Source organism: Nilaparvata lugens, chromosome 5 (assembly GCF_014356525.2).
Source record: "Nilaparvata lugens isolate BPH chromosome 5, ASM1435652v1, whole genome shotgun sequence".
NCBI classification, from domain to species: domain Eukaryota; kingdom Metazoa; phylum Arthropoda; class Insecta; order Hemiptera; family Delphacidae; genus Nilaparvata; species Nilaparvata lugens.
This window is the reverse complement of record NC_052508.1, coordinates 12,768,978-12,782,489: the sequence shown is the minus strand read 5'-3', so window position 1 is coordinate 12,782,489 and position 13,512 is coordinate 12,768,978. Positions and strand designations below refer to the sequence as shown.

At 30.2% G+C, this 13,512-nt stretch overlaps 1 protein-coding gene across 1 annotated transcript; it reads right to left on the bottom strand.

Annotated features, from left to right (window-relative positions):
- Positions 1 to 631: 631 nt before the first annotated feature.
- On the bottom strand, positions 632 to 11,648 carry LOC111055401. The gene is made up of 4 exons (XM_039429383.1): positions 11,533 to 11,648; positions 10,272 to 10,384; positions 8,944 to 9,009; positions 632 to 735 (listed from the first exon to the last, which is right to left on the bottom strand). Exons 1-4 carry the CDS (start codon positions 11,640 to 11,642, stop codon positions 632 to 634), a joined length of 393 nt encoding a protein of 130 aa, XP_039285317.1. The 5' UTR covers positions 11,643 to 11,648.
- Between the last annotated feature and the right edge of the window lie 1,864 nt (positions 11,649 to 13,512).

Here is a 13,512-nt window from a genome sequence, read left to right as displayed (position 1 = left end):
ATTTATAATATTGAACTACATCGGTGTATCACAGATTAACTCTAATATACTCGATCAAAGATAACTTATAGAGCACAATGATATTTATGTTTCTGAAACACGATTGTTTTTTATATAGAAACGTTTTCTAAGTTTGTAAAGCTGTAAGTGTAATATTACTTGTTTTTTCTTTGTCTCTTAATATATTGATTTTTCTTTGCTAATACTTGTTATTGAATACCTCCCTAAAAAATTCCTCATTAGTGTAAGGAGAGTCACAGACAGTGTTTATTACAGTAACTATATAAACCATATATAAATATAACTAAAGTTAATAAAAACATGGAGTACCATTCTTATTTAAAACATTTTAAAGGGTACTTCATGGTTTTATTAATTTTATGCAATTAGCCTATGAAGAGATTTTATAACAAAAACTATATGGTTTATATAGATAATGTAGTGTATAGGAGTGTAGGGGACATTATCACGAAAATGCATTAAATTAACTATACCGTATTTGGTAATGCTTGCTCAGTAGCTGAGTGGTAGTTTGAGTGCATGTAAATCATTCAAAAGGAGGACCACGAAGCTCTGATCAACTCCAGGCTTCGACAGGGTATAAATAACTGTGATAAATGAAAGTTCGAACTTACGAGACTACTTGTTGTTGCGGGAGACGTCGATCTGGTTGCGGTGTGACGTTCAATATGCGATTTGCCTTGTTAACACTTCTGCGGGAACGATGCGTAGACCCTGAGCTAAGGTAAATATTAGATTTCATAGTTCACTTCACAGTTGAATATATTGCGATAAAACACAGCGATGGATGCAAAGGACGCTAACTGTGGCGGGACGGCGAGCGGGGTGACGCGTTGAAACTTACAAAACTTTGAACAAAGTTTTATTTACTTGGGCGCAGTGCAGTAAACTTGTGATTTCACACAAAAAATGCGATAAACGAAACTATTTGAAATAAACAGGTTCACGAGAAAAATGCGACAAACAACCGTAAAATGACGTCACATTAGTTCATTGGACCTCGTAGCATTGACTCTTTTTAGATGATAGGCCTATTATTTGACGGCGATTAAATACCTATTTGAATAGGTTTTCGTTCTATTGTCCGTTATCATGTAATCAGATTTATGTGATAAGACTAGTAAAGAAATGTAGAGGACAGTATCACAAGAACCCAATAATTTAACTTAATCACCTGAAAATGGTCTTCATCGGTCTTCGTTGCATTTACTCTATTAGATGTCATGATTTAACGGCGGTTAAACTTGAATGGGTTTTCGTGCAACTGTCCGTTAGAGTGTGATAAAACATTTTAAAATTGTATGAATACACTTATTTTTCTGTGATCTGCGAGAAGACATTTGTTCAGGAGCAGATAAATAAAACAAAGGATTTAAGTACAAAATTTTATTTCACTAATTTCAAGTTTGAAATGAGGACTTCACAATAATAATATCAATGAGGCAAGAATTCAAAGGAGCAATAATTTAATTGTACGTTAATTATGAAGATTGAAATGAACAGTATGCATGAAGAACCATTAAATTTATATTTCAATGAGAATTCATGAAATGCTTCAATTTTGTTGAGAAAACAAAATGGTATAAATTCAACATTTTATACAGAGCAATTCACTTGAAACTACTTAAGAAAATGCCAGTCTTAGAAATGCTTGAAAAGGCATGAATATACTGTATGAATTTTATCACAAAGAATAATCTTTTACGATAATGTTCCTTGATTATTTTATATTGAATTATGCGACTGATCTTAAAAAGGTGGAAAAATACATAGGTAGCCAGATGAAACAAAAATCTAATTTTACAGCGAAATCAAACTTGGATTTCAAGTTGATAACCAGAGTTCAAAAATGTATTCAGATATTTCTATCCTCTTTGATTGATGATAAATTGAAATGCATTATGAACTGCATAATAAGCTTACTAAACATGAATCTGTATGAATATTATGAAACTAAATTTCATTAAACAGCGCATACGAAAACGATATTTTTTCAAAACACATTATTCATGATTTAAATTTTTTTGAAGATGAACGTTTCATTTGTTACAATAATATGCTATTATTTCAATCTTGAGACTTTTATGATTGAAAAAGGACAGAATGAGGAAGAAGTACATCAAATGTCATGGATAATGTGAATAACATGAATGAATTTGACAAATTTCAACAATTCGAGTTAATTTGTAATCCATAAATAATAGAATATCAATTTCATTGCACTAAGATGAGAAAATTATTTCAACAACAGTAGACAGAAATCCACAATAAGTTAACAGATGAGTATTTTATAACAGAAAAACAAATCAGTCATTTTAAGTTTCAACAATATTGATCAACAACTAGTTGACATAACATAATACATAGAAATATACTTCGAGAAAGTATTTATGAGTATTTTCAATGACATTTTTCAACACAATTCACCAATGATTATCTTAGACATATTGCCACAATGGGAATCAATAAAACTTATCTAGTTTGATTGATGTGGAACTTGTTCTGTTAAACTAAAATTGAACCAATTTCATCTCACAAAAAACCTTTTCAAGAACATTTTATTTCAACGAATTGGACGTACATATTATACTAAATTATTACACTTTTCATAAGGATACTTTTTTGCCACAATGGAAATCAATAAAACTTATTTAGTTTGGTTGATGTGAAACTTTTTCTTTTGATCTAAAATTGAACTCTTTTCATCTCACAAAAAAGCATTCACAAGAACATTGATTTTCAACGAATTGGACGTATATATTAAACTAAATTATTACACTTTTCATAAAGATACTTTTTTGTGAGACTATGGTGAAATGTATATACAAATCAAATGTATTAGAATCAAAGTATATTCTCCAAGTATATTGTATGATCATGCCATGATTCCCTATGATACAGATTATCTGTCAAATAATAATTTGGCTACTAAACACTATCCTTACAGCCTCAGAATATTATCAGCTTATGATTCATATCGAACCATTGTGCTAGCAATATTCAATTTAAAGCGAAAATAAAAATCACATCTACGAATGACTACTGCCAGAAACTCAAAGCTGTACGGCGAACTTCAATATTTACTGAAATCGCCCGACAACCAAGCTTCCGGCTTGAAATTTGACTCTAAACAGTCTAAATTTGACTCAAAAAAGTCATAATTTGACTCTTAACAGTCAAAATTTGACTCTTAACAGTCTAAATTTGACTCTAAAAAGTCATAATTTGACTCTTAACAGTCAAAATTTGACTCTTAACAGTCTAAATTTGACTCTAAAAAGTCATAATTTGACTCTTAACAGTCTAAATTTGACTCTTAACAGTCTTAATTTGACTCTTAACAGTCTAAATTTGACTCTTAACAGTCTAAATTTGACTCATAACAGTCTAAATTTGACTCCTAACAGTCTAAATTTGACTCTTAACAGTCAAAATTCGACTCTTAACAGTCTAAATTTGACTCTAACAGTCTAAATTTGACTCTAACAGTCTAAATTTGACTCAACAGTCTAAATTTGACTCAAAAAAGTCATAATTTGACTCTTAACAGTCTAAATTTGACTCAACAGTCTAAATTTGACTCTTAACAGTCTAAATTTGACTCTAACAGTCTAAATTTGACTCCTAACAGTCTAAATTTGACTCTTAACAGTCTAAATTTGACTCTTAACAGTCTAAATTTGACTCTAAAAGTCAAAATTTGGTAACAATCGGGAAGGAAAACCAAAAAATGGTATCTCACCTCACCAACAGGAATCTAAGCGACTAAAATACGCTGGACACCAAACAATTGGTATCCATATTGTCCGCACTATATATATTTATATACTTCATAGAAATAATACAACCTACAACCGCTAGAGAAACTACGTATATATATTACAACTATTCTTCAAGAATAATCAGCTCTCAAATCCAAAAATGATTCATATAAATTATTTATTGAAATAATGTTTATTTCTAATCCTAATTTTCCCACAAACGTCAACTTTTTTGTGAGGAAACATAAAAAAATCCGAATTCATTGATAGTTTATTCATTGATGAGTTTATCAGAGATTGACAATGGTGTAATAACCGAAACCGGTCTTTCAATAATTCTGTGGTTTTTGACAATTTCTTAGTCTTTTTCATTGATAGTATTTCAACTTAACAGCATTAATTTATTAACGTGAATCAACTTATAATATTGAATAAGATATATTACAAACCGTATCCACAAATAGTTTATCCTACATCTTTATTTTTAAAAGACTCTTAAGAACATACTTAGCCCAGTTCGGTTTGATTGTCCAGCAACCAAAATCAAAGATTCTCCTACCTTTGCTGAACACGTTCTCAAGAATCGTTTATAAATATATGCTCTTTAGTTAAATGTAATAGAATTTGTCGTATAAAAGTTTCAGACGGATATCACTATAACAATATTTGAAAAAATAACTTTGAATCATGAATGGATCTCAGGATTGGTTAACAATTTTTCGGAGCGATATTGAAGAACATTGATTTCTGGCCCGATAACAACTATTTACAATCACCAAATTTATCATATAGAACAATCTTTATCCTAGATAACTTTCACCAACAAACCATACCATTCACACACTAATTTTCACATCATATTTGCTATTAACATCGCAGCATCATAGTAATATCCATTCATATTTCTATACATTTACATCCGAATTTTACTTGATGCTTTACAAATTTGTTTGTTAATAACTTAGTGAAGATTCTAAAACTGAATATGCTTTAGTTCAAAAGCAAAGTAAGATTTGATTAAAAATGAGCAAAATGGAAGAAATGAATGAAAGTCAAACAAATTTTCAGAATAGATGGGAACAGTTACAACGTTGATCACGTTAACATTGGAAATAAATTGTTCACTATACAAAATATATATTATATATGAAAGTAAAGAACGACAGTGATTCTAAATAAGTTAAATAATTTTTCATCAGAAACAGAAGATAAACCAGTCACTTATACATTATTCAAAACTGTTCGAATAACAGTGGTAAAAATAAACTATTTGCAAAAAAAAAACAAATAATCTAAAGCCATGTTTGATAATTGATATTGCTTATCCCATTAACAATCTTACATTTATGTTATCCTAGTCTTATCGTTCACATACACACTTAGTAACTTCCTTATATTGCATAACATTATATTGTCAATAATATCCTAGATTCCAATTCTTCACAACCCTCTAGCGTTTCAAAACTAAGTTTAAATAGTCTCCACACAAATAGGCCATCTTTTCTTAAACACTACTTCACCGTAACCGCTGGAACATTGATAAATTATATATTTCCAAAAAACAAAGGAAATAAATCTAAAACCGTGGAAATTAATGGAGAAGACAGAGATTCATTTAAAATAAAAATAATTACAAACTAATATTGAAAGCTCAGTTCCTGTTCTGTTCAGTTCTTGTAAAAATACAAAACTCAGTTTTTTTTTGAGGAAGAATTCCATCAACATTGGAAGGAAATCTTGAAAATGCATGTAAGTTGATAGAAGTTTCAAATTGAAATTTCGTTCCTGGAACTGAGTTAATGTACAAGTACTCATTAAACTCCAGTTTTTTGGGGAAGAATTCCTTCAACATTGGAAGAAGGTCTTGAAAATGCATGTAAGCTTATAAATATAGTTTACTAATAATAGAGGAAGAGAAAGATTGACAGAGAAACTAACTGATAAATAATGAAACATGAAAAAGATGAAATTGTACGTTTACAATAATTAAGTTGAGGGACATTCTACGTTAATTACAACTACTAATATCAACTAGTTTACAAGGAATGACAGCTATGTCACACAGCCTTCACTACTCAACGCAGTTTCCATTAACTATTAACGTTTTTCAACGTTTAAGTGAACGGGTTACAACACTTCATGAAACTGTTAACAATGGTTAATCAACGTTAATTCATGTTTCATGAAAAGCTCTATGCTTCTATTATCAACGTTTTTTAAAGCTAGTTTTTGAAACGTTTTCTCAACCGTTTATTAACGTTTCAAAATTATCAAGAATACCTAAATGAGTCCAATACAAATGCGTTGAAATGACAACTGAGCCAAAATATTTTCAAAAGCAATAATTTATACAGTGCATATCTACTATAAAAATAAAATTAATAATTTATAGTATGCTATGCATGGCTATTGTTTAGCAGTTTTTCCCCTATTATACATATTTTACTTTCAATTTTTTGAAACAAGCTCCTACACGCAAATTAATGACACTTTTGATCTTATGATATCCCAATACAAAATTTATATTAATAATTCATTAATTAATTTCAATCAATAATGCGATCTAAACAAATTCTAAATACAGAGATTACAGAAAACAGTGTGGACTACAGTCATCAGTCACTATTTCAAGGAGAATATTTTTTCATTTATTTATATTTTTTTATTCATTTTTAATTATCAAAATTACAAATTAAGTTATATAGATTTATACGGGGACAAAGAAACATTCCAATATTATTTATCTTTCCGTCTTATTTAAATATGGGGCAAAGATCCAATTCAATAATTTATCTTTCAGACTTATTGATTTTCATTGATATTTCCACTGGAAAAAGAAAAATTTTATATTTTGAAAATTAATTTTAATGCTTTTTTAAACCTATTAAATTATGTGGATTAGATTGGCCTCAAAATAGAACATGACGGCTTGTGAACACACTGTTTTCTATGGTCACTGTGATGTAATTATATTGATTCATTGAGTAGATTGAAGCTATCATACTAATCTGTACGAGATAATAATATTAATAATATTTGTACGAAATATTGCCGTTAATGAAAAACATTGAGTCAATGTTACTGTAATCCGGCCATAGTTTGTTTTATTTTCATCATTAATGAGATATTATGTATCTAATACAACATTGATATGTAAACTAAATCTCAAGTTACTCCGAGTAAATTATTAACTAATATTATTTAGTTGTATCTAGTAATTCTAAAAGTTACTTTGAGTAAATCAAGTAAACCTAAATTTGGCAGCTACGCATAACTATAAAATGGCAATAACATGGCAGAAATTATCAAGTTTTCTAAATTAACAACAGAATAAAACACAAGAATTCCATCATTTGTTTAGCTTGATAATTGCCTGTACTTGTGGTATTATCTACTAAACGTACTACACCGCTTCCCGCCTCTATACTCGATTTCCTCAAAACAACTTCTTGCATTCAAAAACTGTCTAGTCTTATTTTCAAATAGTCTTGGTGAAGAGGGAGAAGATTTATTGAAATCTTTTAGACTAACTGAAGAGGAAGCAGGTTGTTAGAAGATAGTTAAAAGAAAATTGAAGCATTTTTTTATAAAAATGAATAAATTTTTATTCTACTTTCTAGAGAGAATCATGGGCCCTATCTAGTGGATGGATAATAATAATATCGAGTGACCTGACTGGCTATGGTACTAGTCCTAGTGTCAGAGTTTTCAGGTCGCATTTGATTATAAATGTTTTAAATTTTGATCATTGATCATCCTTATGCGAACCTCTCCACTAGGAAATACTGAAATGAAGTGCATCTAACGGATGATTCTCTTAGAACATAATCTCCTGAGCTTCATTGTATCATTGTGCAAAATATCAATGTAAGGGCAATGTATAGTTTGTGTAAAATAAGTTGAGACTTGGCCCTCCATCCGAAGAAATTACCGGGTTGCCAAATCGTGTAAAATTGCAAATTTCTCAAATTTCCAATTCAACGTCAGAATTAGATGTAGAATATAATCCCCGATATCCTAGTAGTACTAAAAAGCTTCAAGGTTGAATAATTAAAAGGAAATTCAACTTTCATGATAAAATTGGAAACATCGCGAAGATTTGTTTTTCTATTGAATATCACTTCTCTCAGAAACATGGGGCGTCGTAATGCGTAATAATTTTATATCAAATTAACGGGGAGAATGTCTCCTTTCTATTGGTGTCTAGATCATTTTTATCCACCTTATAGTTCTTTTTTAATTGATGATTATGTTCGTCAATGTCGAGACATTTCGAGCAGAAAACATGAAATTTTCGACATGCTAGACATTTTTTTGTTTCAAAAGATAAGTGGGTGGTGAAAGCGAGAAAGTTTCTCAGAAAATTTCCTTTTAATCCTCCAACCCTGAAGCTTTTTTAGCACTACTAGGATATCGGGGATGATATTCTACATCCAATTCTGACGTTGAATTGGGAATTCGAGAAAGTTGCAATTTTACACGATTTGGCAACCCTGTAATTTATTCGGAATGGAGGGCCAAGTCTCAACTTATTTTACACAAACTATAGTTAGTGATGATAGTTGAAGCTTAATTAAAAATGAGGTGTTTTTAACAATACAAGGAGCGTTGTTGTCAGGCGTACCTGGAAATCTATATGAGATAGAGCGCTCTACCTGATCTCAGATTGTAGAGCACAAAAATACGCCCAGAGGGATTTTCAATTATACATCTAAATGGTAACAGTCGGAAGATATTGTTGATCAAAAATTAAAATTCATCAAAATTTATTTTTTATTTGAATTTAATTCATTCTTGAAAAATAATAACCCGTCAAAACTCAATGGAGATAAAGAGTTCTCAATGATTTCATTTCATACAGAATTTTTAATCCAAAAAAGAAAGGCAAAAGCAATTTCTTCTGTCCGATTACTGAATTTGACTGAGATAGCTGAAAACTGAAAAATTAACCGACAATAAGAGGTTTTTGGGCCACCCTGTAATTACCACAAGGAAGTTTTGCATCAAACGAATGGTTCTGGACTTCTCTCATGTATCCAAATAATATATTAAAAATCAGAACTACAATATAAATTGCAAGCACAACCCCTTTTCTAAATCTATATTGACTGGACTATAGAATAACAAGATTATAATATTTTAATAATAGAAAAGAACTCACTTGTTGTGCTTTTGTCTTGTTCATCATCGCATTCCTTCTCACACTCCTTGCACACTGAATTCCACGCTGAAAGAAATCATGTGATTACTAACTTTTTTATTGACTATTAAAAAGCATTAGGCTACATTTGATCTATAAAACTAACTAATGTATACACATTTCAAAGACAGCCTATATATTCGAGTACTTCAAAATATATCAATTTGAGTGCACACTTGGCGTATAAAGGTACCTTCAATCTTGAGATTCAATAGTGCTTCAATGGTGGAGCACTGTGTGCGCCACCATTAAAATACACGCATATATCTTTCAAGCTTGAAGCTACCTTCGTCGCTCCATTATGTTTGCACCCTAGGGCGGAAATATGAATCTTCATTACAGTAACATTTAAATTTGTTTCCAATGTTTAATGATTCATCCGAGGTATTACGAAAGTCTAAAAATGAATATTTTTTAATATTGGATATCTTATTCAATATTGTGATAGGTATCACTAATTTCATTCGTCTGGAAAGATTCTAGGTATATGATTCATTATGAACAATAGTGATGTTCACGTTATAAAATGGCAGTGTTCGATTAGCAATGGTATTGCTATCCTTATCTTCCATTCAACAAAGCGGATAGCGCTATCTCTTTCTCGCTTTGCTCTGTTGCCAGATCGTCTTTTAACAATGAAGAGTTAATAATTAATTAACAAAATATTTCATCTTAATTATGTGAATTCATTATTGAAAAATATAATTTATTTTTTTAAACGAGAATGAACAGTTAATATTACATCAATAAACCTGTATCTGCTACCGTCTATATAAGACATTGACAAGACAGATGTTCGACAACGTTTTTCTCCTATCTTTCTTCACTGCTATTATTTATGTATTCATTTATTCATGGAGACAATGAATAAATTGTCTCCACAACTAAATAAATTTACTACAACAGGTGAAACCCCCCTTTTGCCTCCTTCACACAATAATATACAATAAACGTGTTAAAAATATAATAACCTCACTATAGACAAGTGTTTTCAGAATAAATAAAAAAAATTGTGGATTGATACTGTTGTTTTTATAATTTAATGAGTTTTTGATGAGAATAATTTAATATTGTTATTTCAACATTCACTGTAGCCTATTGAAATGTATTCCCACACATCAGTGACAGTAAACAGTATAGGGTAATATAATTCCCATAAGTTGTAATGGGGTTATTCATACTAGCTTGGCCGGACAGGATGGAAATAATCCAATAAGATCTTATGGAAATTATTTTTTTTTTTCACTGACACTATTGTGTGGAAATCCAACTTTGAACTTTATACTTACATTCAAAGATAAATTTGATGATTTCTTCGTGCTGAGGACTAATGGCTTCTTGTTGAGAACGAGAAATGCTAGACTTTTTCTGTCCATTCATGTGAAAAATTGGTTTCTGAACGCTGCAACAAAACAAACACAAGTGAAACAGCAAAAAATTGTGATTTAAGAAAATAATAACCTAATAAAAATTGGATTAATATATGATGTTTAGTTTCTCACACTCACATACAATAAATTGATAGTTTTTATAATTTTATGAATACTTGCCTTTGATTATAGTAGGCTACTAAAAAGTGTAGGCTCACTTTATTATGAAAGCATAATGAATTTTATGAAAGTGTAGACCTACACTTTTTAGTACTATAATCGGAGGCAAGTATTTATAAAATTATAAAAACTGTCAAATTATTGTAGGCCTATGTGAGTGTGGGAAACTAATTAACTAATTACAAGTGATGAATAATGGGTTCCAAGGTTACATTCCTATTGATAGATATGTATATTTATTTGTAAGTATGACTGTTATCAATTTAGTACTAGATACCTAGTAACTTAATTAAAAACAAAGAATTGAATTGATATGACTCTATTTTAGTAGGCCTAAGGTAAGATATCAGTTATAGGAAGTCGGACATGGAATAGGTACCTTGAAATAAATCAGATTTGAAAGAAGAGATTCTGAACATCTCTCGGCATCTCTTGAAAGAGATGAGAGAGAGACTTTTGGCACATCAGAAAAATGTAGTTTTGGAGGCGTCGTTTTGTAAGGAAAGACGCCTACATAAGCGATGTGGATTGTGCGTGGGTAATGGAAAGGATGATGATAAGAGATAAGTGATCTAAATTTTTAAGTGAATTCCAAACCACCCGAAAAAATGTATTGGTCAGCCTGTTAAACCCTCTTGGCGGTATTAGTGAAAATTTTTCACAGAACTTGAAATTATTGACTAGAGTGATGATCATTAGTTTAATATTCAGTAATTATTAGATATCTCCATTCATGACCAGAACTTGCTGGATAGATTACGTTAAAATCATAGTATAACTCTTGCTAATGTAATGAAATGAGATTATCCAATGTCTTAATCCTCAATTTAGAGGTTACTTTCATTTTCTATGAATGAAAATAGCAGTGCACCATTCAAAAATAGTTGGAATGCGAATGATGCAAGTTTTATGTAACAACCCGCTATTCAATGTCAAGCTATCACCTAGTCCTTGCAATGGAGCAGAATATTCAGGTTATATTGAAATTTCAAAAACTAACCTGATTATTTCGATTTGCTCTGTGTCAACAGTTTTTCGAGCACTGTCTCTCAGGTTTTCCAGTCTCTCTAGATTTTGAGTAATGCCTGTGAATAAAAAATGAGTTATCATTACAATAAATAATACGTTTAATATCTACAAAAAAATACTTTATCCTTTGACACTATTTTCTTCTAGTGAAATATAGAAATCTTTTATAATTTTCCCCATTTTTGTGACTTTTCATATCCTATTATGTGACTGAAAGGTACTGATACTGATTACCAGCTTAATATTTTTACATTTGTGCAGGTATAACTGACTTTATTATTACAAAATAATGATACAGAAGTTAATAATAAATTATTGTGAAGTTACCATATTAATTATTATCAAAAATATTTCATCATTCAAATAGAATTGAGAAATCTTCTGTATTTTCATAGGTGATCATGAGGAAATGCAGAAAATACATTTCACATTCTTTGGTTAGAAACGTCAATATATATTAAGCTTATTTAAAACATTTAGTTGCCTATAGCCTACCGATTAGGTATTGGATTAGTGGTTTTGACATAATGCTTCCTTTATTATAAGTTTTTCTTCATAAGAGCATCACTCTCCTTTATTATTTAAATCAGACATATTTTGCTATTTAGCAATAACTATCGTATACATCTGCACAAAGGTTGAATAGCTCGTTTTATAAACTATTTAAGATTATTTCTTAGTTTGTGAGATATTTAGAGAAAGATTCACCTATTTTTGCTCTATCATTTTGATGGTAAGTGTTTATTGTTCAAATGAATAAATAAATGTTATCAAAATTAATGGGTATTTCCATAGAAGGGGAGAAAGTAAATATTTGAAGAATGGGTCAAGTAGAATAGCACAACCTTGTGGTGAGATTCACGTTATTACGTCAGCAAATGATTATTAACATTGGTTTGCTCTCCTTGTCTGTCATTAGACTAAGCTCTATTGTTTTACAAGTCATCCTTGCTAGTTGTAGACAGAAAACGTTTTGACTATGAAGAAATTTATGACTTACAGATGGAAATACTGAGATACAGTATTGCAATATTATTGAAATGCCAATGAATAAATTATTATAATTGAATGAAAATCCAAATTAAATGCTTTAATCCACCCAGAAGATTTCTGCTACTGCTGATAACAGGATAAACATCTAGATGGAAACTCGATGAGCACTCTACTATTCAAAAATTATTTGTCTGCCCGGGATGACAAATAATTTTTGAACAGTAGAGCTCATCAAATTTCCATCTAACTGTTTACCCTGTTGTCAATATATGCAGTAGCAGAAGTCTTCGAGGTGGATTAAAGCATTTAATTTGAATTAATACCTACTAAGAAAATATTTGATCTCGATTAATAATGGAGTTTTATAATAAATCAATGATATCATAATAACCATTGGTAAAAAAATATATTTCAAAATGAATTATTATTATGAAACTCAACAATATCAATCTAAAAAAATTTGAAATCATAATTAAATATTGTGTATTCCAGTATTTTTTTTCCGGAGTGGAAATTGCTGTGATGTGTACTTCAGCCTACTTTGATTATGTTATTGGACAAAATTCTGGAATAGAAGATGTTTTCGGCTCTAGCGCCTTTGTTCGATTTTGATATTGTAATTTTTATTGAATGAATGAATGATTGTATCATATCAGATGAAATTAGGGATGTCAATCCCGAATCCCGGGATCCCGGTCCATTTTTGATACCTAACAATCCCGGGATTTCTCAGCGTCAATCCCGGGATTTTCGGGATTGTAAACCTGAAATTGTGAATCATATTTTTCCAAAAACAATTCAATATGGAATTCATTTACGGTGATGAATATGAGTTTTTATAACTAATTTATTGTTCTAAGTGTTTGACTAATTTATTCTACAGGCACAGCCTACAGTTGCATATACATAATATTGATTGTATGCTGTACTCTGTACTGGCTTAATAGAATTCGCATAA

Excerpts from the sequence above, each read along its gene's own strand:
- LOC111055401 (XM_039429383.1), bottom strand. The coding sequence starts at position 11,642 with ATGATAACTCATTTTTTATTCACAGGCATTACTCAAAATCTAGAGAGA. Across the intron at positions 9,010-10,271 it reads CATCAAATTTATCTTTGAAT|CGTGGAATTCAGTGTGCAAG; the intron begins GTAAGTATAAAG and ends GATTTCTTTCAG. Across the intron at positions 736-8,943 it reads ACAAGACAAAAGCACAACAA|GGTCTACGCATCGTTCCCGC; the intron begins GTGAGTTCTTTT and ends ACCTTAGCTCAG.